The 27,379-nt window shown below is 47.2% G+C and overlaps 2 protein-coding genes across 2 annotated transcripts in view; both read right to left on the reverse strand.

Annotated features, from left to right (window-relative positions):
* YWHAG (tyrosine 3-monooxygenase/tryptophan 5-monooxygenase activation protein gamma) overlaps positions 1-12,413 on the reverse strand; it is a 31,266-nt gene extending 18,853 nt beyond the window's left edge. Inside the window, exon 1 of the mRNA XM_050783842.1 lies at positions 12,088-12,413. Within this exon, the coding sequence (XP_050639799.1) occupies positions 12,088-12,174 (87 nt within the window). The 5' untranslated portion in view covers positions 12,175-12,413. The remainder of the gene's footprint in view (positions 1-12,087) is intronic.
* Positions 1-27,379, reverse strand: part of TMEM120A (transmembrane protein 120A) — a 436,474-nt gene that overhangs the window by 253,962 nt on the left and 155,133 nt on the right. The window lies entirely within an intron of this gene.

Genomic DNA, 27,379 nt, shown 5'->3' on the forward strand with positions numbered 1-27,379 from the left:
TTATAAGCGCCAGTCAAACTGACCTGTAGCCAAGTTCATTTGCCTCCACTTAAGTGTTTCCTCAAATTCAGCATAACACCTGAATTCATCTTTTCCACCATTTTCTCCTCTTTCTTCTTCTATCTCCGGCCACCCATTTCTCCCTCTCTAATCTGCCCTCGCCGTTCTTGTCCAGGTCCCCGAAGACTAGACCCGACAATCTACTCCTCAGCCTTCCCTCGCTCCGCCCCACTGTCCTACTCAGTTTCCACACTGCTGCCTGGGATCTCTCCACACCAAAAATTAGATCATGGTCCTCTTCAGCCTGAAGAGACTCACCATGGCTTAAGAAGAAACGAACTCCAGAAGGCCCTTCATGAACTGGTTCCTGTTAGCCTGTTTCAACTCATTTCCTGCTACTCCCTCAAAAGCACACCACCACAGCATTCCCTGAATGCTACCAACAGGAACTAAACAAATCATGCCACCGATTCTCCTTTTCCATACTGAAACTAAGCATCCCATGCCCTCTGCCTGGTTATTCCTTCCTCCAACCTCTCCCCCTCCTTCAAGCCCCACAAAGACACTGCGCAGGCATCACTTCCTCTAGGAAACCCTCCTTGAGGACCAGTGTGAACTCAATGTCTGTCTCCAGTTGCACAGCATTCTGGGCTTACTTCAATTTATTTTGTGGAATCAAGATCCCCACAGATGTTCAACAGGAATCCCATCACAACCGTATCTTTCCTAGGATTTGAGATCAGTGCATTCATTTCTTCCAACTGCCTAAAATGTCTTCAAAATATTCAAATGCTTACATTCAAATACTCAAATGTCTGCCGGGCACGGTGGCTCATGCCTGTAATCCTAGCACTTTGGGAGGCCAAGGCAGGTGGATCACCTGAGGTCAGGAGTTCAACACCAGCTTGACCAACATGGAGAAACCCTGTCTCTACTAAAAATACAAAAAAATTAGCTGGGCATGGTGGCGTATGCTACTTGGGAGGTTGAAGCAGGAGAATCGCTTGAACCCAGGAGGCGGAGGTTGCAGTGCGCTGAGATCGCACCATTGCACTCCAGCCTTGGCAATAAGAGGGAAAATCTGTCTCAGAAAACAAACAAACAAAAAAACACTCAAATGTCTACAAAAATATCTTATACACAATATAAAAAACTAGCATCTCTTTTCTTCCTTTGATCTTTACCCAAATCCTCAAAACATGTTCCAAACTCCAGTTTGCAAATTCCACATAAAACCATATTATACTGGTTTTTATTTGCTATACAAAAGGTTTTCTCTTCCTCTGAGATCTATTTCTTTTGAGTGAGGTATCTGCTTCCATTAAGTTCTGAGTGGTACCCTCATGCCTCCTGGCAATATCTCGAAGACTACAACAGCAAAACTACAGCACTTACCTCACGTTAAAAATCTCAAGCTCTCCTTTGTTAAATGACATTTAAAAAACACACTGCAATCGTGGGATCAAATGATGTTTTCTGAAAGAAACAGGGTTACACTTGTATTGAGTAATACATCTTGCAACTGTCCTAAAGGAAATGTGTTCTTCTGTATTTAAACCTAGACGACACGCCACCACCTCAAGGTTAACCAATGGAAAAATTATTAAATATGCAGTAGTTTAAAAAGATTTTCCATGCATCTGCAAGCAATGGAACATAAGCTAAAATTAATTAAAAGAGATCAATTGAAACAACAGCTGGTATCCACTTTACCCATGACCCCTTTTCTAGAAAAACAAAAACTTAAATAAGAGCTTTAGACTTTGTGGGTTTTTTTTTTTTTTTTGGAGATAGAATCTGTTGCCCAGGCTAGAGTGCCATGGCACAATCTCAGCTCACTGCAGCCTCTGTCTCCCTGGTTCTAGTGATTCTCATGCCTCAGCCTCCGAGCAGCTGGGACTATAGGCGCATGCCACCATGCCCGCTAATTTTTGTATTTTTAGTAGAGACAGGGCTTCACCATGCTGGCCAGGCTGGTCTCAAACTCCTGACCTCAGGTGACCAGCCCGCCTCCACCTCCCAGAGTGCTGGGATTACAGGCGTGAGCCACCCAGCCTCCCAAAGTGCTGGGATTGCAAACCAAGAGCCTTAGACTTTGAAAAAAATTTTTAAGGCAAATTAAACATATCCACCTTTAAAATGAGAAGACTATCACTTTATAAAACTGTTGTTAAATTAATTGGGAAAAGTATATAAAAATGCTTCCCAAAGTGACAGTAAATATCAAACTATATTACAATATTTCATCTAACAATGTGTAATTTAAAAAATCTTTTGTCTTCCCAAAAAGATTTTAGTCAATGCAGAAATTTAGAGAATAGATGTAAAAAAATTCATGCCAAAAAGTACCCTAAGTTTTCCATTGTGGTCCAGATGCTTAGCTTAACTCATCAGCATTTCAGAACTGCAACAGCTCAGTAAATAATGGTACTATATTTTTACAGCAGATATAAACACTTGCTAAAGTGTTTTGGTCATCATTTATTAATACACACATACACATACACACACACACAGCCAGATGATGAACAGAGAAAACCAAGATCAAAATGCAACAGGGGGCCGGGCGCGGTGGCTCAAGCCTGTAATCCCAGCACTTTGGGAGGCCGAGACGGGCGGATCACGAGGTCAGGAGATCGAGACCATCCTGGCGAACACGGTGAAACCCCGTCTCTACTAAAAAATACAAAAAACTAGCCGGGCGAGGTGGCGGGCGCCTGTAGTCCCAGCTATTCGGGAGGCTGAGGCAGGAGAATGGCGTAAACCCGGAAGGTGGAGCTTGCAGTGAGCTGAGATCCGGCCACTGCACTCCAGCTCAGGCGACAGAGCGAGACTCCGTCTCAAAAAACAAACAAAAAAAAAGCAACAGGGTACCACAAAATGAAAATAAGAGGTAGTTGTAATTCACTCAGCAAGTGTTTTTGAGAATCTACATGCCACAGTTCCAAATAATGTCAGCAAAAATATATTCTACCTAAGTTTTAAAAATTTAATCTGTTAACGATAGCTTTGTTTGAAGTTCTGCCATATTGTTTTTCCTTCTTCAATAAATAGATCAAGTTCCAAAAGCCTGAAGCCTTTTTTTACAGGGCCAGCAAACGATGAAAAACAAAAACACGCCTGCAGGCGGATCACTTGAGGTCAGGAGTTCGAGATCAGCCTGGCTAACATGGTGAAACCCAGTCTCTATTAAAAAGGCAAAAATTAGCCAGGCGTGGGGGTGAGCACCTGTAATCCCAGCTACTCAGGAGGTAGGAGAATCGCTTGAACCCAGGAGGGGGAGGTTGCAGTGAGCTGAGATTGCACCATTGCACTCTAGCCTGGGCAACAGAGCGAGACTGTCTCCAAAAAGCCATATTCCATATTGGTAAAATAATCCCTGAGGAGGCCAGAAAGAGTAAGAAAATGTAATGCAGATAAAAGACCAATATGCTGGAAAATGGTGAAGCTGGGTGTACGGGGGTTACTGTACTATTTGTCTTTATTTTGTATGTTTGAAAGTTTCCATTAGTCAAAGGGAAAAAAAAGGAATCACTCCAAAGAAGCATAAGGGAGATGGGCCCTGCCTCAAATAAGCCGGCACTCGAGCCTACCCCTGCTTCAACCTCATTTTCCTTCCTAGAGGACAAAGGGTGACAGGTGCCTTTTGAATTCTGAAACATGTGCACATAATACCTATTCAAACAAATTTTTCAAAACTTTCAAGAAAGAATACCCTGTACTAGTGAGGACCTTAAACATTATTCTTAGCTGGTTTTCCAGCAATTCCCCTCTTGGGTCTGTCTTAACATACAAATTGTGCCTGAAAGATACCAGATGCTCCCTGACATACAACTCGTTTATGGGGACGTGACCCTCCTAAGTGGAAGAGCTTACTGAATGCCTACTGCTTCTGCACCATCGTAAAGTCGAAAAATCGTCAGGTTAAGGACAGGCACCGTGGCTCATGCCTGTAACCCTAGCACTCTGGGAGGCCAAGGCGGGCAGATCACCTGAGGCCAGGAGTTGGAGACAGCCTGGCCAACATGGGGAAACCCCATTTATACTAAAAATACAAAAATTAGCCGGGCATGGTGGTACGTGCCTGTAATCCGAGCTACTTGGGAAGCTGAGGCTCGAGAATCGCTGGAACTCAGGAGGCAGGGTGGTAGTAAGCTGAGATTGCGCTACTGCACTCCAGCCTGAGCAAAAGAGCGAGACTGTCTCAAAAAAAGAAAAAAAAAAAAAAAGAAAAGATAAGATCATTAAGTTAAACCATCTGAAATCAGGGACCATCTATACCCTCATCAATATTATTTACAAATGTAAATTTGGAAACAGCCTAAATACTAAGTAAAAAAAAAATCAAATTATGATATATCCACAGGATTATTCAGCTACTGAAAATAACGACAGAGTATCATTGAAATGATGTCAAGTGAAAAAGGCAAGGTGCAAAAGAATGTAAACTGCAGAAAAAGACACGATGGAAATATCCCTGCATGTGAATCATTATGGTGATTCTTGTCATTTTCCCCTGAAATTTCTAGCATCCTAAAGGCCACCAACATTTTTGTCTTCAGTAGTCAATCCCATTGTTGACAGCCTTCCAAAGACTACAGACTCCCTTAAACAGGCATGGCATTCCAAAATCCAAGATACTCTAGAATATTCCTTCCTACTCCCTTGTCCCCGCTACCTTTCCTTGCCTTGGAAGGCCCTTTTTTGTCGCTCATATTCTCCTCTCCTGTTCATTCTTCTTACCTTTCTGGGTAGGGTCATTTTTTTCAACCTAGTAGGAAAAATAACATCCAGTCTTAACCTCTATTACACAGATATAAGACCCAATGGGAAGGTTTGAAAATAATAACATCTATTCTCTATAGCAGGGGTCCCCAGCGGGTCTGTGGCCTGTCAGCAACCTGGCTGCAGAGCAGGAAGTCTGTCACTCCCCACTGCTCCAATTACCTGAGCTCTGCCTCCTGTCACATCAGCGGTGGCATTAGATTCTCAAAGGAGTGCCAACCCTACTGTGAACCGCACATGCGAGGGACGTAGGCCGCACCCCTTATGATAATCTGATGCCTGATGATCTGTCACTGTCTCCCATCACCCCTAGATGGGACCATCTAATTGTAGAACGAGCTCAGGGCTCCCTGAGCTTGTTCTAATTGTAGAACAAGCTCAGGCTCCTACATTACGGTGAGTTGTGTAATTATTTCATTACATACCACAATGTAGCAATAATAAAGTGCACAATAAATGCAATGTGCTTGATTCATCCCCAAACCATCCCCCTAACCCTCGCCCCCAACCAGTCCATGGAAAAACTGTCTTCCATGAAACGGGTCCCTGGTGCCAAAAAGGTTGGGGACCACTGCTCTATAGCCTACCCAGGCCAGGCAGGTCTTCACATTAAAACATACTGCCAATGAGTATGGGGTTACCTGCAGGGTTACTAACTATGCTGCGCCTCCCCTGCAAAGACATGCTCACTGCTTCATGTTAGATTGCTACAAAAGGAGTCTGTACAGAGAAAGTCAAAAAGTCAAGCTGATTTCTACATTCTTAAAGAACCAGCCCCAGAGGCATTTTGTTTCCCAGATCTGGGTTTTTAAAACATGGTAGCTTAAGAGTCATGAGAAATTTCTTTCAGACAGCTCAAGAAATGTAAGTCATCTCTATGGCTTCAAAAGAAACCTGGCTTTTTAAAGCCTTCCCCTCACTCCCTTAGCCATTCCTCACTTCCCTGCCCACGGCAGCTGCTCTTCATACTCAGCTTGCGGCAGGTTGGGGGTGGATCAGTGACTCCTCTTCAGCTACTGTCATTACATGTTCAGCTGGCCACTGCTGTCACTGTCATACTCCCAGCTCGGACATCCCTGCTCAGAGGAAAGCTAGGTGCCTGGGTCCCACTCACCAAGATGGGCTTTATCTCTCCAAAGACAGGTACCTTTCCAAAGGTTAAGAAGCCCAAGAATTTATTTGGAATAATTTTATTGTTTTAATGTTACGTTAAAAAATCTATATATGTAAGAACACTCTCTTTCCTATTCACAACCAAAACTTTTTTTTTTGGAGATGGAGTCTCGCACCGTCACCCAGGCTGGAGTGCACTGGTGTGATCTCGGATCACTGCAACCTCTGCCTCCTGGGTTCAAGTGATTCTCCTATCTCAGCCTCCTGAGTAGCTGGGATTACAGGCACACACCACCATGTCCAGCTAATTTTTGTATTTTTAGAAGAGATGGGGTTTCACCATGTTGACTAGGCTGGTCTTGACCTCAAGAGATCAACCCATCTTGACCTCTCAAAGTGCTGGGATTACAGGCGTGAGCCACTGCATCCGGCCCACAACCAAAACTTAATGCCATGCAGCACATATTAGTAGTATTTAACTCAAGTAAAGAAAAATCTATTTCTGTAGGACACACACTTAACAAGTGAAATGCTGGCAGCAATTTAACTAAGACTTCACCAGTTCTTTAAACAGAAAGAAAAGACTCACGCACATAGTCTTTTAAGATTTACAATTTTTATTTTTTCTACAAAATCATGGTAGCAAACCAATTATTTATAACTATTTACCTTAAAATTAAAGCTTTCTTTTGGGAATTTTTTTTTTTTTTCCGAGATGGAGTCTTGCTCCGTCACCCAGGCTGGAGTGCAATGGTGCAATCTCAACTCCCTGCAACCTCCGCCTCCCAGGTTCAAGTAATTCTCCAGCCTCAGCCTCCCAAGTGGCTGGGATTACAGGTGAGCGCCACCATGCCCAGCCCATTTTTTGTATTTTTAGTAGAGACAAGTTTCACCATGTTGGTCAGGCTGGTTTCGAACTCCTGACCTCACAATCAGCCTGCCTCGGCCTCCCAAAAGTGCTGGGATTACAGGCGTGAGCCACCGTGCCCAACCCAGGGAATTTTTTAAAATCAGTTTTCGTGTAACTAAATTTCTACCACTCAAATTCATAAATTCATTTAGCAAAATATCAAAATTTTCAAGGTTTCTACAAATGACAATTTTAAGTAAAATAACATGGCTTGGTAGTTAAGCAAAATAATAGCTGACACCTAAAATGGAATTTGGGGAAGATACAGAAAAATGATTCTGAGAGAGGCCGGAAGGCAGCTGGTATTTGGTAGCCTTTGTAGAAAGGCAACATTTAGCTGCTTTATAATTATAGACTGGGCTGGGTGTGGTGGCTCACACCTGTAATCCCAGCACTTTGGGAGGCCAAGATGGGCAGATTGCTTTAGTCCAGGAGCTCAAGACCAGCCTGGACAACATGGCAACACCCCGTCTCTACAAAAAAAAAAAAAAATACAAAAAAATAGTCGGGTGTGGTGGCATGCACCTGTAGTCCCAACTACTTGCGTGGCTGGAGCTGGAGGATCACTTTAGCCTGTGAGGTGGAGGCTGCAGTGAACCATGCTCCAGCCTCGGTGACAGATTGAGACCTTGTCTCAAAAAAACAAACAAAACCAAGCAATCAAACACACACATAATTATAGACTGGAATATCTGGTAAAACCCTAAATAGCTCTAAAAAGAAGGCAAAGAGAAGGTAATGTTTTATATCATTTAAAAGTGATATTTCCCTTTTGAGGCTGGGCATGCCTGTAATCCCAGCACTTTGGGAGGCCGAGGTGGGTAGATCCTGAGGTCAGAAGTTCGAGCCCAGCCTGGACAACATGATGAAACCCTGTCACTACTAAAAATACAAAAATTAACTGGCCGTGGTGACTGATGTGTGCCTGTAATCCCAGCTACTTGGGAGGCTGAGGCAGGAGAATCACTTTAACTTGGGAGGCAGAGGTTGCAGTGAGCCCAGATATCACACCACTGCCCACTGCACTCCAGCATGGGTGACAGCAAGACTCTCTCCAAAAAAAAAAAAAAAAAAAAAAAGGTTAGGACCGGTGATCTTAGCAGTGGGCAAAGAAGGGAAAAGTAACGGTACTTTTCCCATCCAGCTGCTGACAGTCACAATGTACTGAATGTCTTGGGCTGGTGTCCCATCAGTTGACAGCCTCAAGCTGCAGGAGCTCCCCAGTCTCAGTCCTGCATCCTGCTCATTAGGAAACCACCACCACACAGGCGGCAAATCACTGATAATAAAGCCAGCCTTGGGGCTGAAAACGAGTCACAAGAACACCAGCAAAATTTCCATAATCCCCAAAGAGGTAATGATTTGCTCAGATTTCAAGTAAATTGTTCTTATTTATTTGGGTGAACATTATACGGTGTTCAAGTTCCATAACTTTTTAAGTGGGAATACGGTACAAAACTTAACTAAAGCTAATTCCCTTTTTTCAGTTCAGAGGCTTGTAAACGAAGACAAAGGGATAGACAATTATCGCTGGCTGTGAGCTGTTGTGGGCACTCCATTATCGACACATTCCTGAATCGGTAATGGCGTGCTGAATTCCAGCCAGCTGTAGGCCAGAGCGGCATCACTTTTAAAAAGTAACCACTTTCTCCTTTCTTGAACATAGGTGATGGCTGCAAAACACTGAATGTACCCAATGCCACTCAACGGCACATTTGAAATGTGATGTGACTATGTTAAAGTTATGTTATGCAACTTCTACCTCGATAAAAACACAACGTTTTCTCCACTCTTTTCAATAATTCAGAGAGTGGCTTAATAAATAAGGCTTCCCTGAATATAACAGATGAACTCCTACCCAAGGTCTGCAGTTAATCCAGGACTGCAATGAGGATGAACATTTAGCGCCATGTTGAATCTCAGTAGAATTCAAAAGACACATAGGAGATTTCCAAAATAATCGGAAAAATACGTAATATCTGCTTCAGTTACTGTGAAGGCTAACACATGAATAGCAAGCTGTATGATCTGTATTCTTTCCACCCTCAAGAAGAGAACAATTCAAGCCACATGACTCAGAATAATGGTTGGCAGAACTCCACCTCTGAAGAGTCTACAGAGGTACCATTACTCCATTAGTGATAATGGCTATTGATCTCCTGGAAAAGCTGGGCGGGGGGGTGGCTAGGGAATGGAATATTTAAGATAGTAAGAATTTGAAAGTCTACTGATCCCAGTAGGAAGATTTAGAAAAATTACGATAGCCTTTTGCCACCTTTGCCCCCACCACCCCTCACTGAATTAAACTGCTTAACCCAGTAACTTCAACAAAATTAGTAGCCCTGAACCTTTTCTCCCCCCGAGGCAAGTACCAGTAGCCTACTTAAAATATTAACTTCTCAAGAGACTATTAAAAGTCAAAGGACAAGACAGTATTGTCTAATACGTAGGATACATCTAGGTATTCAATCTCCTTCAATACAAGACTAAACAAGTGTCTTAAAAGACCTAACATTCCTCTTTCCTTCTTTTCAAAATACTGGATAATACAGTATTTCTGTCCTGGTTGCCCACACAGAACTATCATTCTGCACAGATTCCAATAGTGTTAGCACTAGGATAATTTCATTAAACTCAAATAAATTTTAATCCATCAACAGGATGATTTCGGCCTTAAAAGAGAGCTCACTTGAGTGGTAAGACTGGGTTCTTTCTCTGCAGTTTCCAAATTCTCCATGATGACTTTTATAAACAGGAAGACAATTTCTTAGGTAGTTGCCATTTGGGAACACCTACTACATTTCTTATTGAATCCGCACAACTTTTTCAAGTACTGTCCCATTTTATAGATGAGGAAAATGAGGGACAGAGCCTATTTCCTTAAAGTCACAGGAAACAGAGTTGAAAAAAGGTTTTTATTTTATGAACTGTTCTTTCCTCTATACTGTGAAGGAGCAGAAGCACAAATCTAGTAAAAAACAAACTTCCCAAACCTCGATTTAAAAGGTTTTGGAACTGGTTCTCATTCCCTAACAGTAACTGAAAATGACTCAGTAGAAAGTCATCATTTTTTTAAGGTTTTTATTAAAACCTGCCAAATTCATTATCTGAAATAAACACAAGTACACATCTCATCTCTGCACTATTATCGTAAACTATATTCTTGTTTAAAATTTCTACTTTCATTCCATAAAATATATTATCGTTTAAAATTTCTACTTTTATTCCATTATTGCCCAGTATTTTAAATAAGTGAGATGAATGTTTAAAAATATAAAAAAAGCATCTTATAAACTTTTGTGAGAAAGCTAGCAATAGGGTGAACAAGGCCTAGCTAGAGGTCAGGGATCTGCATGTTTAAGGGTAAATGAAATCCTTATTTTTTGGACTAATTCTTATCTGGTGGAATATGAAGTGCTCGATTCCACCTGGCTTATCGGCTAATTTCTGCATTACCTTGGATAAATGCCATTTGCACACTCCCTACCAGCCCTTAGGTGCATTGCAGCCTCTGTGTCATTGTGTGTGACATCACTTGGTTGCTATAGATATAGGTGCGAGGTCACTCGCTTTCCTGTGGAACTAGAAATACGGAAAAATTAGAAGAGTCTAAATTAAATAACACGAACTGAAGATATTTCCAATACTGATACCCATTAGAAGTGCAACTTACATCATTTGAGCATTAAAACCTTGTAAGACAGCAACTGTGGCCACAGCAGTATTCCGAATTTCAGAACCGGTTCTCTTCTTTAATAAGACAAAAACATTTCTTTGTTAAAATACCTGGTTTAAATGTAAAGGTATCAGCATTGTCCTCTTTTGAGAACCAGTAAAGTTATTCAGGAATTGATCTGTAATATCAATAATGCTTCATTTAAAAGATGTAACATGCAAGGTACACTCCAGCATCCACTTCACAATGGAGATGCATTTGAAAAACCTTTGTTACATAAGGCAGGAAATTAAATATTAAGATAGTGGGGGCCCGAAATCATTAATTTTCTACCTTTCATTTCATAATGTTCAATACTTCCCCCTCCTCTAATATCAAACTGGTTGACAGCCCATTAGATAAATGTGGTGTTACTGACAAAATGGTGCAATACAGGGAGGAATCTGCAACCCAGACAAAATGCGACAACTGGAGATCAGTATTCTCTTTTCATCAGCATGAAGACGTACTCGCTTTAAAAAAAAAAAAAAAAAAAAAAAAAAAAGCCTCAGATGCATCTAACGACCAAAAATTTTTAAAAAGACTTTTTCCCCTTTAAAATAACTCCTCCCAGCCTCCACCCAGTCTAGGCTCTCTGCAATATGACAAATGCAGAATCTTCTGGAATGACTTGATACTGCCTCTCACCACCGCTTTGTTTGCACTATCAGATCAGACAGAATATTTTTTCCCCCAACTTATAGGAATTTCACAGACGCGTGCCTGTATTCAAAAAAGAAACGGCATATGTCACACGGATCGAACCAGTCAGCTACATTCACCACCTTTTATTTTACAGGCAATACCTACCCTTTTCAATACAAAAACATTATGGAATAAAATGGAGATGACATGTTGAAAACGATCAATGAAAACGCTAGCGAGACAAACGTTCCCCCTTCCTAAAAGCCGGAGGACTTGCTTTGGGGGAATGGAGAAAGAAGAGCCTTTTGTTAAGAAAAACGTGAGCAAGGTGGTTTCGATTTTGCGCCACGGAGCTCAGGTTTTCAAGAGACCCTATACAATGTTTCTGGGAAGATTCACAGGGATCTGTCGGGACAGACAGTGGGGAAGATTTTGGGGGGGCTGGGGAGGTGGAAAACCGGGAGACCTGCTGAGTGAATGGGAAAGGCGCCGCCCAGACACCAGGGAGAGAAAGAGGAACCGCATCCATGCGGTCCCCCGCCCCCACGCCCGGGCTGGGAGGAGGGGGGAAGTGGGGCACAAAGGATGCGCACGCCTCCCCGCTCGGGTCCCCTGTACCCCTAGAGCCGCTGGGACCGGAGACCCCGCTCCCAAGTCCAGCCCCGCGGGACCCCGCCCCGCCACGCGCCCGCGCCGGGCCAGAGAGGCCGCGCCGCGGGGCCCCGGGGACGCCGAGGAGAGGCCGCGTCACAGCCAGTGTTCCCGTCGGCTCTGGGGACCCTCCCCGGCCCCCCTCAGTGAGCGAGACGGGGCGGTCACCCCACCATCGCGACAGGGCGACGAAGCCCCGGGCCTTCCACACCAAGGACCGCGTCTTCGGAGGGGCAGGGAGCGGCGGGGGAGGGGAGGAGACACTCACGTTCTTCATGGCCGCGGCCATGTCGTCGTAGCGCTCCGCCTGCTCGGCCAGCCGGGCTTTCTGCACCAGTTGCTCGCGGTCCACCATCTTCGCGGAGCTGGGTCTGGCCGGAGAAGGAGGAGGACACTGGGGTGGCGTGAAGGGCTTGGAGGGCGCGATTGGAGCCCAAGTGCCGGAGAGGACCGACCCACGGAGCGAGCGGCTGAGGCGGCGGCTGCGCAGAGGAGGCGGCTGGAGCTGCGACCGCGGGACCGGGAGCGAGGCGGCTGCGGCTACTGTGCGTGCCACGGACGGACAACCCCCTGCGGCCCCGCCCACGCCGCATGACGCAGGCAGGCCCCGCCCGCCCGTCCGCAAGCCCCGCCCAGGCCCCGCCCGGGCCCGGCCGCGGCTAGAGCTCCCCGCTCCCCAACTCGGCTCACTGCGCGTCTTCCAGGCACCACGTCCTTTCCCACTGCGCCCCCACTCTCCCCTTTATTCACTTCACTCCTCAGTTCCCTCACCCCAGCTTCTCCAGACGCCCCCTTATCCCTCTCCCTTCAGCCCCCCGCCCCGCCAGGCCTCCGACGCATGGGCCCTTGGGAGTTGTAGTGTAACCTGCCGTGGGCTGAGGCGTTGAGAAGACCGAGGACAAAGGGGCGGTCAAGACTACAACTCCCAGCGGAGGTAGCGCGCAGGCGCAGGAGGACTGGGGGGGGGTGGTTCGAATCCCGAGGCCGCTGGGGACCCCTGGCGGGGATCAGGGCTGCATCAGTCCCTGCGAGTGCTGATTCACCGCCCCGCCCCATATTCTCCGGGAAATTACGAGAGGAGGGGGCAGGGGCCTCAGTCCTAGACCCTGTTTCCGAGATCACGTAGCAGGTCGTGGTGGGGGAAGGACAGGAGGCGCGTCCTTTGTAGATCCAGACTCTCAGTGTGGTGCCTGCCCGCGGGATGGCTGAATTAAGGGGCCAGACTCTGGGGACTGTCACCTCCTCCCCCTACGAGCTTCCACTAACCCCCCACCCCACCTTGAGGCTCTTGGGCCTGACTAGGTGAAAACAAGGACGAACGACAAATACCGGCTGGCCACACTGGTTGGTTTCCAGAAAGGATGCAGCTGCCTGCTGGCTGACCCTGGAGAACCCCTTCTTCCTCTCCAGGGTGGAGTGCTAAAGATTCAGTTCAGCTACCAGGAGCCTACTCCACGCCTTAATGGGCTGTGTCTGGGGCTTAGTTGTCCAGCCCTTCTCTCCCCTCCTAGGCATACGTACCTACTGAGGTCACGCTGATATATTTTCGTTCATATTATTCCACGTAGCTTAAAGATAGCATAGGTTTTTTTGCTTTGTTTTGTTTTTTGTAGAGACGAGGGTCTAGCTTTGTTGCCCATGCTAGTCTCGAACTCCTGGGCTCGAGCGATCCTCACGCCTCGGCCTCCCAAAGTGCTGGGATTACAGATGTGAGCCACCATGCCTGCAGGCCCCATAGTTTTGACTACACATTTTATTTACTTTATGTATTCAACAATTATCTGTGAGAAGCTACTGTGTTCCAAGCCCTATTCTAAGCCACAAGGTACAGTAGTGAACAAAACAGAAAAAAATCCCTTCCCAAGAAAATAGGCAAGATATGTACAGTATGCTAGAAGTCAATAAGACATGAGCTTTGAGGTTGCAGTGAGCTGAGATCGTGCCACTGCACTCCAGCATGGGTGACAGAGCGAGACTCCATCTCAAAAAAAAAAAAAAAAAAAAAAAAGGAAATGAGCTTTGGCTGGTCTTGGTGACTCACACCTGTAATCCCAACACTTTGGGAGGCCGAAGCGGGTGGATCATCTGAGGTCGGGAGTTCAAGACCAGCCTGGCTAATGTGGTGAAACCCCATCTCTACTAAAAATACAAAAATTAGCTGAGCGCCTGTAATCCCAGCTACTGGGGAGGCTGAGGCAGGAGAATTGCTTGAACCTGGGAGACGGGGGTTGCAGTGAGCTGAGATGGTGCCATTGCACTCCAGCCTGGGCAACAACAGCGAAAATCCATATTAAAAAAAAAAAAAAGTGAGCTTTGCAGACGCTGCTGCCGCCAGGAGTACTCTACTGCTGGCCATGGTCAATCTCATCGTGTTCTTTGACATTATGGTCAAGCCCTCGGGCTGCGTCTCCTTCAAGGTTAGGGGCCTGGAAACCAAGAAGCCAAGAAGTGACCTCTGTAAACCATAAAGCCATGTTAACATATCAGAGCTGTTAGCAGACAAGATTCTAAAGACAGCAGAAAACTTTCATTTTCTGAGCACTGGAGAGGAAGGATTTGATTATAAGGGTTGCTACTACTCTCTTTCTTTTTTTTTTTTTTTTTTTTTTTTTTTGAGATGAAGTCCCGCTCTGTAGCCCAGGCTGGAGTGTAGTGGAGCAATCTCGGCTCACTGCAACCTCTGCCTCCCGGGTTCAAGCGATTCTCCTGCCTCAGCCTCTTGAGTACCTGGGATTACAGGCATGCGCCACCACGCCCAGCTGATTTTTGTATTTTTAGTAGAGATGGTGTTTCACCATATTAGTCAGGCTGGTGTCGAACTCCTGACCTCATGATCCCTCCGCCTCAGCCTCCCAAAGTGCTGGGATTACAGGCGTGAGCCACCGCGCCCGGCAAGGGTTCCTACTTACACAGAATTATTCCAGGGATTATGTGTCAGGGTGGTGACTTCACACACCATAATGGCACTGGTGGCAAGTCCATCTATGGGGAGAAATTCGACGACGAGAACCTCATCCTGAAGCATACAGATCCTGGCATCTTGCCCATGGCAGATGCTGGACCCAACACAAACGCTTCCCAGTTTTTCATCTGCACTGCCAAGACTGAGTGGTTAGATGGCAAGCATGGTGGTCTTCGGCAAGGTGAAAGCAAGCATGAGTATTGTGGAGGCCATGGAGTGCTTTGGGTCCAGGAATGGCAAGACCAGCAAGAAGATCACTATTGCTATGGCCGGGTGCAGTGGCTCACGCCTGTAATCCTAGCACTTCGGGAGGCCGAGGCAGGCAGATCACTTGAGGTCCAGAGTTTGAGACCAGCCTGGCCAACATGGTGAAATTCCGTCTCTACTAAAAATACAAAAATTAGCTGGGCGTGGTGGCAGGTGCCTGTAGTCCCAGCTACTCCGGAGGCTGACGCAGGAGAATCACTGGAACCTGGGAGGCAGAGGTTGCAGTGAGCTGAGATCACACCATTGCACTCCAGCCTGGGCGACAAGAGCGAAACTCCACCTTAAAAAAAAAAAAAAAAAATCACCATTGCTAACTATGGACAACTCTAATAAATTTGACTTGTGTTTTATCTTAACCACCAGACCATTTCTTCAGTAGCTCAGGAGAGCACCTATCCACCCCATTTGCTCCCAGTATCCTATCGTCTTTGTGCTCTTGCTACAGTTCCATTTGGGTCCCATGTTTGTTTGTTTGTTTTGAGATGGAGTCTAGCTCTGTTGCCCAGGCTGGAGTGCAGTGGCTGGATCTCGGCTCACTGCAAGCTCCGCCTCCTGGGTTTACGCCATTCTCCTGCCTCAGCCTCCCGAGTAGCTGGTACTACAGGCGCCCGCCACCTCGCCCGGCTAGTTTTTTTTGGGTAATTTTTAGTAGAGACGGGGTTTCACCGTGTTAGCCAGGATGGTCTCGATCTCCTGACCTCGTGATCCGCCTATCTCGGCCTCCCAAAGTGCTGGGATTACAGGCTTGAGCCACTGCGCCCAGCCTGGGTCCCATGTTTTTCCTCTTCCCTTCCATGTCTGGTTGAATTGCAGAGGTAAGATTGTGACTATGAAATAAAAACTAAATAACAACAAAAAAATCAATAAGAAGTGAAAAATAAAATAGGAAACATGAAGTGTGGATGAGAATCTGGAATGAAAGAGTTTCCGTGGGGGAATATTGCAGGCTCTATGCCAGATGCTGGAGGACCCCTGTCCTCAAGGAATTCAGCGTGTGTGAAGCACTGTAAATATTTTGTTTAAAAAATAACTTCTTTCAGGCTGCATAAGGTTCTGAAAAACTTCTCCAGGGAGTTTGGTAACATTTCCAACCCAGCCTTTAAAGGATTGTAGGATTTGAGAGCAGGCAGAGGCACAGGTAGCAAGACTCAAAGGCAAGTTCCTCCCTGATTTATTTATTTAAGTACTTATTTTTTAGAGGTGGGGATCTCACTGTGTAGCCCAGGCTGGAGTACAGTGGTAGAATCATAGCTCGCTGTAGCCTCCAATTTCTGGGCTCAAGTGATCCTCCCACCTCAGCCTCCTGAGTAGCAGGGACTACAGGCATGTACCACCACACCCAGCTCCCCTGAAATATTTATTGATAGGCAAATAATCTGATGTATCTGGTGTCTAGGTGATGGGTAAGGGGCTGGGGATAGAGTCACGGGCCAGAACATGAGGGGTACTGAATGGCAGCCCCAGCAGTTAAATTTTTATTCTAAAATTAATCGGAAGCCTGTGAAAAGATTTTAACAGTGGCAGAAAATGATCAGCTTCAGGTTTTGTCTTCTTCATCATCACCTTGGCTGCTCAGTGCTTAGCACAGTACCTGACACATGATAAATACATGGAGAGAGCATAGGAAATAAGTAAATGAATATGGCCGGGTGCAGTGGCTCACGCCTGTAATCCTAGCACTTTGGGAGGCCGAGGTGGGCGCATCACCTGAGGTCAGGAGTTTGAGACCAGCCTGGCCAACATGGCGAAACCTTGTCTCTACTAAAAATACAAAAATTAGCCAAGTGTGGTGATGCGTGCCTGTAGTCTCAGCTACTCGGGAGGCTGAGGCAGGAGAATCGCTTGAACCCAGGAGGTGGAGGTTGCAGTGAGCCAAGATTGTGCCACTGCACTCCAGCCTGGGTGACAGAGCGAGACCACGTCTCAAAAAAGAAAGAAAGAAAAAAAAAAAAAAAAACAAGAAATGAATGTGGCTATAGTCCTAGCTACTCAGGAGGCCAAGGCAGGAAGATTACTTGAGGCCAAGAGTTCGAGACTAGCCTGGGCAACATAGCAATACCTCATTTCTACAAAACAAAATTTAAACATTAGCTGGGCATGGTCATTCCAGCTATTTGGGGGGATGAGGCAGGAAGATTGCTTGAACCCAGGAGTTGGAGGCTGCAGTGAGCAGTGATCACACCACTGTACTCCAGCCTGGGCAACACAGCAAGACCCTGTCTCTAAAAATTAAAAAAAAAAAATGAAAATAATGATTAAAAAAAACAGAAAGAAAGAAATGAATGAGGGAAGAAAGGAGTGTGCTTTGGGGAGACTGTACTGGCAGGAGGTGGAGGAGATGGACTGAGTGGGGAGAGAGTCTAGAAATAGTTTTCTCCCCCTCCTCCAACATAAGATCTGGCCCGGACCCTCTTCTCTTACCACACCACCCAGCAAAATGCGATCCTGCTGCTGAATAAACCCTCCCACTTCCTTCTGTCTCTTGCATGAGTGTTCGCCAAGTCATTCCTCTTCCTTTCTCTTCCTCCCTGCAGGGCAGGCCTGAGCTCCTCTGGCCCTGGCATCACTAGTCCGTGGGAATGAGCCCTGACTGCCAACCTGGGTTGCCCACATGTGCCTTAAACGGGTCCATGATTCAGGACCAGATGTGAAATCTCAGGAACTTCCTGGCCCATTTCAGGCTACCTTTCTGACCTCTCCACCTCAGTTCCTTCCCCCAACAGTCTAATGCACAAAGGGAAAAAAAAAAAAAAAAAAAAAAAAAAAAAACAGCTCAGGCCAAATCTGTTTGGGAAAAAGAAAAATAAAGCAGATGCAAAGAAAACGATGTTTCACAGCCAAACAGGAATGACATCCGCAGCCTCCACACGGAGCCTCCCCTCCAATGGTGCAGGGGAGAGTTGGCCGTGCCTTCCTTTCCCTTCTGATTTTGCAAGGCTCTAGGCTTCCAGCTGCAGCTGCCCACAGGTCCTTGGCTGTTTAGAGGGCGGCTTCGGAGGCATGACGACATCACAAAGAGCAAATGGCTTCAGATCCTGGCTTCCTCCTCCACTGCCTGGTGGTGCAGAAAGAAACCTGGAGCAAGGACATTAAGAGCTAGCATTCTGGCTTCTGCCTGGCCCCTAGCTCTGCACGCAAGACCTGTCCCTTCTCTGGGTCTAATTTCCCCATCTTGAAAATGTGAAATTAAACTAAAGGAGCACTAAGCGCCCCACCCAGCTGTGATGAGTCACAGTTCTAGATTCAGCATGTTCTTCTTCTGAAATGGAAGCTACTGGCATTCTTTTTTTTTTTTTTTTTTTTTTTTTTTTTTTTTTTTTTTTTTGAGACGGAGTTTCGCTCCTGTTGCCCAGGCTAGAGTGCAATAGCGCGATCTCAGCTTACCACAACCTCCGCCTCCCGGGTTCAAGTGATTCTTCTGCCTCAGCCTTCTGATGAGCTGGGATTACAGGCATGCACCACCAAGCCTGGCTAATTTTTGTATTTTTAGTAGAGACGGGGTTTCACCATATTGGCCAGGCTGGTCTTGAACTCCTGACCTCAAGTGATTCACCTGCCTCGGCCTCCTAAAGTGCTGGGATTACAGATGTGAGCCACCGTGCCTGGCCACTACTGGCATTCTTTAGCTGTGGAAATAGGGAGTCTGGGAAATCTGTGCCTGCAGACCTGGGAGACAGTTGAGGCCCTAGGGTGGAAAAGCTCAGAATCATCTCTGGGTTTTTTTAGGTGGAGTCTTGCTCTGTCACCCAGGCTGGAGTGCAGTGGCATGATTCTGGCTCACTGTAACCTCTGCCTCCCAGGGTTCAAGTGATTTTTCTGCCTCAGCTTCCTGAGTAGCTGGGATTACAGGTGCACACCACCATGCCTGGCTTATTTTTGTACTTTTAGTAGAGACAGGGTTTCACCATGTTGGCCAGGCTGATCTCGAACTCCTGACCTCAGCTGATCCACCTACCTCGGCTTCCCAAAGTGCTGGGATTACAGGTGTGAGCCACTACGCCCAGCCTCATCCCTGTTTTTTAAGACAAGGAAGCGGAGACACAGAGAGGCTGTGTGATCAGCCAAAAGTCACACAGCCTCTCTGTGTCTCAGCTAACAGAGCCTGAATTCAAACCCAGGCAGACCTCCTAGACTCTTAGCAGCAAAGGCACCGTTTCCTGTCCAGGATCTACCCTCCTTGGCATCTGCTCAGGAAAGGAGTGACTAACCTGACCGAAGGACACCCTCCATCCCCTTCTCCAGTGCTGGAGGACATGACATTTTAAATGCATCCTCTCCGGCTGGGTTGGTGGACACGCAGGCCAGCCAGGGACATGATTGTCCTGCTATTTCTGTGCAGTCATAAATCCCTGCAGCCCCATCCCCTGGCTTCTGGCTTCCTCCTGCGACTGGAAAGCTCCCTGATTAGTGCAGAGGCAGCAGCAGCAGCATCTTCTGAAACCAAGCAGCAATGCTCCCCGCCCTGTCCTTTGGGAACACTTCCCCGTCACTGCCTTAGCAGGCTGTCCTGCAGCAGGGGCAAAGAATGACAGGAAATCTCTACAGCCTGCCTCTCCTTCTGAGGATCTCAGGCCTGTGGAGGAGGCATGAGCCCGGGAGGCAGGACCCACAGGTTGAAGCCCTAACTTTGCCATTAATCTTGCTGGGTGACCTTGGGCAAATCACTTTGCCTCTCTGGGTCTCAGATTGTGCATCTATAAAATAGAGGAACCAGCTGGATGCTTCTTAAGATCTTCCAGTTTACAGCAACAGCTTTTCAACTAATGGCCCCGTCTCAGTGTCTTTCCATTCTCTCCAGTGAAAGATCCAAAATATCTTTTTTTTTTCTTCTGAGACAGGGTCACGCTCTATCGCCCAGGCTGGACTGCAGTGGTGCCATCATAGCTCACCGCAGCCTTGACCTCCTAGGCTCAGATGATCCTCCCACCTTAGCCTTCAGAGCAGTTGGGAATACAGGCTCACACCACCACACCTGGTAGAAAAAAATGTCTACTTGTTTTTTTGTAGAGATAGGGTCTATGTTTAGTTGTCCAAGCAGGTCCCAAATTCCTGGGCCCAAGCAATCCTCCTGCCTCGACCTCCCAAAGTGCTGGAATTATAGATATGAGTCATCATACCTGGGCAGCCTGGGCTTTTTCTTTTCTTTTCTTTCTTTCTTTCTTTTTTTTTTTTTTTTTTTTTTTTTTTTTTTTGAGACGGAGTTTCACTCTTGTTGCCCAGGCTGGAATGCAATGGCACAATCTCAGCTCACCGTAACCTCTACCTCACAGGTTCAAGTGATTCTCTTGCCTCAGTCTCCTGAATAGAAGGGACTATAGTCATGTGCCACCACGCCCAGCTAATTTTGTATTTTTAGTAGAGATAGGGTTTCTCCATGTTGGTCAGGCTGGTCTCGAACTTCCGACCTCAGGTGATCCGCCCGCCTTGGCCTCCTAAAGTGCTGGGATTACAGGCATGAGCCACTGCGCCTGGCCCAGTCTGGGCTTTTTCAAAAGCTGTTCCTTGTGCTGAAAACTCCTTCTGTGCCCACCCCCATTAGACCCATACCTCCTCATCTTCACTCAGACACTGAGTTGAACTAACCACTCTCTCCTCGGTCCCCATGGGCTCTCCTGCCATGTTCTCTAGAGAAGAGCCTAGACCACCATATTGCACTCAGATGTATATGAGTCTGTCTTCTCTGAGGTCATATTCCTCAAAGACATGGACTCAATCTGAGCCATCTCTGATCTCCAAGCCTAGCATGGAGCAGGTGCTCAGCGAAGTTGTGTTCAATGAAAGAGACTCTCTGCTTTAAGAAGGGAATCAGGCCAGGCATTGTGACTCACACCTGTAACCCCATAACCCCAGCACTTTGGGAAGCTGAGGTGGGAGGATCACATGACCCCAGGAGTTGGAGGCTGCAGTGAGCTATGACGGCGCCACTGCACTCCAGTCTGGGCAACACAGTGAGACGCTATCTCAAAAAATAAAAAGATAAAAAATAATTTTTTTAAAGGAGGCAAGGTGCAGTGCCTCATGCCTGTAATCCCAGCACTTTGGGAGGCCAAGGCGGATGGATCACTTGAAGCCAGGCGTTCAAGACCATCCTGGCCAACATGACGAAACCCTGTCTCTACTAAAAATACAAAAATTAGCCAGGAATGGTGGTACACGTCTGTAATCCCAGCTACTTGGGGAGGCTGAGGTTGGAGAATTGCTGGAACCCGGGAGGCAAAGGTTGCTGTGAGCCAAGATCACGCTGCTATACTCCAGCCTGGGAGGCAGAGCGAGACTCTGTCTAAAAAAACAAAAAAAATGTATCCCACCAAGGGAATGTGTGTCACCATGAAAAAAATGGGCCACTGTCTCAAAGAGACAAGTATTCTCAAGAGGGAGAAGAGCCTGGGCTGCAATCTTCTCCTGAAACCCAGCTGTGTGAACTTAGGCCAAGTACTTTACCAATCCAGAGCTTGGGTTCTCCAACTGAATGTTAAAGAGAAAACTGTACCGTGCCCTTTGAATCGAACTGTGAAATGAACAGCAGTATTCTTCGACTTCATAGAAGAATCTGGAGTGTTTTGGTACTTGGAATACCAACAGAGGACAAATGACTTGTGGGGGACCCACAGTGACGGGGATGGTGGCAGCCTGTGGTTTTTCGTGTGTGTGTGTGTCTGTGTATGCGTATGTGTGTGTATTGACACAGGGTCTCCCTTTGTCACTCAGGCTGGAGTGCAATGGTGTGATCCTGGCTCACTGCAGCCCTCAACCTCCCAAGTTCAGGCGATCCTCCCACCTCAGCCTCCCAAGTAGCTGGGACTACACGTGTGCACCACCACACCCAACTAATATTTTGATTTTTTTTTTTTTTTTTGAGACAATGTCTCGCTGTGTTGCTTAGGCTGGTCTCAAACTCCTGACCTCAAACAATCCTCCCACCTCAGCCTCCCAAAGTACTAGGATTACCAGTGTGAGCCACCACTGATGGCTGTTTTTGTGTTTTTAGAGGACTCCAAGTGGAGAGAGCCCATCAATTTCAGCTCAGTTCAAGGAAGTGATTTCTCCATCAGCTGGAGCTGTCCAGCAATGGCGGGGGAGTCAGGGGACAGAGACCACTGCTCATGGGTGATGCTGAGCACTGGTTCTCAGCCTAGCTGTGCATCACAGTCCCCCAACACTCTGAGGAAGCTGATCTAGAATAGGCCCCAGACCCCACCTAGACATAGTGGATCATTCTCCAGTGCTGAGAGGTCTGAGGATCTGTATGTTTTCAAATCTCTCTGGAGGGTTTATGCACCACCAGTGGTCTGAAGGAGGCCAGCCTGGGTTGCCTGAAAAGGAAGGGAAACAGCCAGGAGGGGTCCCGGGAGCTGGCTGGAAGGGGTGCAGGAGCTGGCATTTTCTGGTATTGGCCGTTCTGCCAAGTCTGCCCAGCACTAATGCTTCCAGAGTGCAAATCCCACTTGGTCATGTAATAGGAACGCCAGTGCTGACGCAGCAGGCAGACAGGAGCCCAGGCTGCACCAGGGCAGGAAGTAGGCACAGACATTCATCCCCAACTCCTTGCTCTGAGCCTGGGGACAGGCAGGGGCAAAAAGGCACCATCTCCACCTCCAGCTTCCAGCACAGTCAAGATGACTCAGGGGTGTGGACCCTGCAGTGCCTTCTAGGTTTCAGAGCCAGCCAGGTGCCCTTCCTGTCTTCCTGGAGTTTGGGATTGTTAAGTTGGAAAGAACTGCAGTGGGACTCTAGTTTGTCCAGGATAGAAATCTTGTATACAGCTCTCCATCTCCTTGTTCTCAGCCCTTCCTAGCACACCTCCAGCCACAGGCAATTTACCATTCCCCGAGGTCACCTTTCCACTGTGAGACAGCTCTCACATGCCCAGAACCTTCTGCCCGTGCTTTCTTATTCTACCCTCTGGGATTAAAAGAAAAAAAAATACGGGCCGGGCACGGTGGCTCATGCCTGTAATCCCAGCACTTTGGGAGGCCAAGGTGGGAGGATTGCTTGAGCTCAGGAGTTCAAGACCTGCCTGGGAACATGGTTTGGAGGATGGCTTGAGCTGGGGAGGCAGAGGTTGCAGTGAGCTGAGATCATGCCACTCCACTCCAGCCTGGGTGACAGAGCAAGGCTCCATCAAAAAAAAAAAAAAAAGAAAGAAAACAAAAAGGGTAACTTTCCTTCTCCCTAACAGCTTTTTAAATTAAAAAAAAAATTTTTTAACTTGTAGTAGAGGTGAGATCTGACTATGTTGTCCAGGCTTAAGTGCAGTGGTAGGATCATAGCTCACTGCAGCCTCTAACTCCTGGGCTCAAGTGATCCTCCCACCTCAGCCTCCTAAGTAGCTGGGACTACAGGCGCCACCATGACCAGTTAACCTGTTTTGTGTAGGAATGAGGATCTCGCTATGTTGCCTAGACTGGTTGCAAACTCCTGGCCTCAAGTGATCCTCCCCACCTTGGCCTCCCAAAGTGCTGGGATTAAAGGCATGAGCCTCCACTCCCAGCTTCCAGCAGCTTTTTTTTTTTTCCTTTTTTTTTTTTTTTTTGAGACAGAGTTTCATTCTGTTGCCAGACTGGAGTGCAGTGGCCCAATCTCAGCTCACTGTAACCTCCACCTCTCGGATTCAAGCAATTCTCCTGCCTTAGCCTCCCGAGTAGCTGGGGACTACAAGCACGCACCACCATGCCGAGGTAATTTTTGCATTTTTAGTAGAGATGGGGTTTCACCATGTTGGCCAGGAGAGTCTCGATCTCCCGACCTCGTGATCTGCCCGCCTCGGCCTCCCAAAATGCTGGGATTACAGGCATGAGCCACCACGCCCAGCCCAGCAGCTCTTAACGATGACACCAGACACAAAAATTAGCTAGGCATGGTGGCACGCACCTATAGTCCCAGCTACTTGGGAGGCTGAGGCAGGAGAATCTCTTGAACCAGGGAGGCGAAGGTTGCAGTGAGCTGAGATTGCACCACTGCACTCCAGTCTGGGCGCCAGATAGAGACTCCACATCAATAAATCAATTGATCAATCATGACACCAGAATATGTCAAGCCCTTTTGTCCCCACATTGGACACTCTCCAGGAGTGGAGAGTAGGTTTTCACCAAGTGCTTCTCTCCATCCATAATGCCTGTTGTGCGATGGAAATGGAAAGATGACCAACAACATCGATGGCCACGACATGGGGTGCTAGGCTCTTGACACCACCTGCTTTGAGAAATATGAGCCCAGAGCATTACATAAGGCCAAAGAGCACCTTAGGACAAGTGAAGGTTTGGCCTCCAGCCCCAGGGCTAGCACCCTCAACCTAGGAGTGGTCTACATAAAAGGCTGCCTTGGGGCCAGGCACAATGGCTCATGCCTGTAATCCCAACACTTTGGGAGGCTGAGGCGGGTGGATCACAAGGTCAAGAGATCGAGACCATTGTGGCCAACATGTAGAAACCCTGTCTCTACTAAAAATACAAAAATTAACTGGGTGTGGTGGTGCACGCCTGTAGTCCCAGCTATTTGGGAGGCTGGGGCAGGAGAATCACTTGAACCTAGGAGACGGAGATTTCAGTGAGCTGAGATCATGCCACTGCACACCTGCCTGGGCGACAGAGTGAGACTAAGTCTCAAAAAAAAAAAAAAAAAAAAAAAGGCTGTTTTAGGCTCTGTAATTAATGCTCTATCCTCCCCTGTCCCTGCCTCGGTCCCTAACACTCAGATGGTGGGGAAAGGCCAATAAGTAAGAAGAAACAGGGGAGCAAATGCGTGCCCCCAGACCCCACTGGACAGTAGGATATGAAGTAATCTGTCCACGTCCCACAGCCAGTCAGTGGAGTCGCTGGGTTGTAAACTTGGCTCTTGTGTTTCCTGTTCCCTATCCTACCATCCAGAAGCACCAGCTCAGTGGAGGGAATTTCTTCTTTTTCTTTTCTTTTTTTTTTTTTTTTTTTGAGACGGAGTCTCGCTATGTCGCCCAGGGTGGAGTGCAGTGGCTGGATCTCAGCTCACTGCAAGCTCCGCCTCCCGGGTTTTTACGCCATTCTCCTGCCTCAGCCTCCCGAGTAGCCGGGACTACAGGCGCCCACCACCTCGCCCGGCTAGTTTTTTGTATTTTTTAGTAGAGACGGGGTTTCACCGTGTTAGCCAGGATGGTCTCGAACTCCTGACCTCGTGATCCGCCCGTCTCGGCCTCCCAAAGTGCTGGGATTACAGGCGTGAGCCACCGCGCCCGGCCTCTTTTTCTTTTCTCTTCTTCTTCTTCTTCTTCTTTTTTTTTTTTTTTTTTTTTTTTTTTTGAGACAGAGAATGGAGTGACATCTTTTTTTTTTTTTTTTTTTCCATACGGAATCTCTGTCGCCCAGGCTGGAGTGCGGAGACACAATCTTGGCTCACTGCAACCTCCACCTCTCAGGTTCAAGCTATTCTCCTGCCTCAGCCTCCTGAGTAGCTGGGATTACGGGCGCCCACCAACATGCCCAGCTAATTTTGTATTTTTAGTAGAGACAGGGTTTCACCATGTTGGCCAGGCTGGTCTCGAACTCTTGACCTCAGGTGATCCACCCGCCCCGGCCTCCCAAAGCGCTGGGATTACAGGTGTGAGCCACTGCGCTTGGCCAGCTGGATTTATTTCTAACCCTGTCTATCAGAGGATGCAGAGGAAGGTAGGTAGGTGAGGGAGGGGACAGAGGGAAGAAGCAAATGACCTGCCCCATCATGGGAATGAGAAGGAGTGTGGTCTCTGCAAGAGTCAGAGTCAAGGCCCCACTGGCAAAGTTGGAGGGAGGGCAGTTGCCAGGTGGACTGCCCAAAACTGTGGCCATCCATGCTGGATTCAGGAGCCAGGACAGCAAATAGAACCCTAGAGGCCTGGTTCCAACAATGACTTGCTAAATAACCTTAAAGCAATCACTTCTCTTCTGTGGATCTTTGTCTTTCCTTTGTTAAATGAGGAACCAGTGATCCATCAGCCCAAAACAAGCCACTTGAATTAATATGAAAACCTTTACATTTTCTTGCCTTTGCCAAAGTTATCTGAACTCCAGCTATCTTGTGCAGATCAGAAGTGCCTGATGACAGTGGCTCACGCCTGTAATCCCAGCACTTTGGGAGGCTGAGTCAGATGGATTACTTGAGGTCAGGAGTTCAAGACCAGCCTGGCCAACATGGTGAAACCCCATCTCTACTAAAAAAAAAAAAAAATACAAAAATGGGCCGGGCGCGGTGACTCACGCCTGTAATCCCAGCACTTTGGGAGGCCAAAGCGGGCAGATCATGAGGTCAGGAGATGGAGACCATCCTGGCTAACACGATGAAACCCCATCTCTACTAAAAATACAAACAATTAGCCAGGCGTGGTGGCAGGTGCCTGCAGTCCCAGCTACTCAGGAGACTGAGGCAGGAGAATGGCGTGAACCCAGGAGGCAGAGCTTGCAGTGAGCCGAGATTGCACCACTGCACTCCAGCCTGGGCGACAGAACAAGATTCCGTCTCAAAAAAAAAAAAAAAATATATATATATATATATATATATGTATGTATATATATATATATACACACACACACACACACACACACACACACAAATGGGCCTGGTACGGTGGCTCACGCCTGTCATCCCAGCACTTTGGGAGGCCAAGGTGGGTGGATGAGACCAGCCTGACTAACATGGAGAAACCCTTTCTCTACTAAAAATACAAAATTAACCGAGTGTGGTGATACATGCCTGTAATTCCAGCTATTCGTGAGTCTGAGGCAGGAGAATCGCCTGAACCTAAGAGGTAGAGGTTGCAGTGAGCCGAGATCGTGTCATTGCACTCCAGCCTGGGTAACAAGAGTAAAACTCCATCTCAAAAAAAAGAAACAAAAATTAGCCAAGTGTGGTGGTGTGCGCCTGTAATCCCAGTTACTCAGGAGGCTGAGGCAGGAGAATCGCTTGAACCCGGGAGGAGAAGGTTGCAGTGAGCCAAGATTGTACCACTGCACTCCAACCTGGGTGACAGAGCTAGACTCCATCTCCAAAAAAAAAAAAAAAAAAAAATTAAGTGCTCAATAAGCCATGCACAGTGGCATGTGCCTGTAGTCGCGGGTATTTGGGAAGCTGAGGCAGGAGGATTGCTTGAGCTTGGGAGTTCAAGACCAGCCTGGGCAACATACTAAGACCCCATTTCATAGAAAGAGAAAATGCATACATACATACATAAAGAGGGTGCGATGGCATCATGGGGATTTTCTAGGTTCTGGGACTGGGGGATGGTAAGATAAAAGGTCCTGAGAAGCAAAACCTGAAGACGGACTAGCTGTTGACCTTCTTTTCTTTTCTTTTCTTTTCTTTTTTCGAGACAGAATCTTGCTCTGTT

This window comes from Macaca thibetana, chromosome 3, assembly GCF_024542745.1.
Source record: "Macaca thibetana thibetana isolate TM-01 chromosome 3, ASM2454274v1, whole genome shotgun sequence".
Lineage (NCBI taxonomy): Eukaryota > Metazoa > Chordata > Mammalia > Primates > Cercopithecidae > Macaca > Macaca thibetana.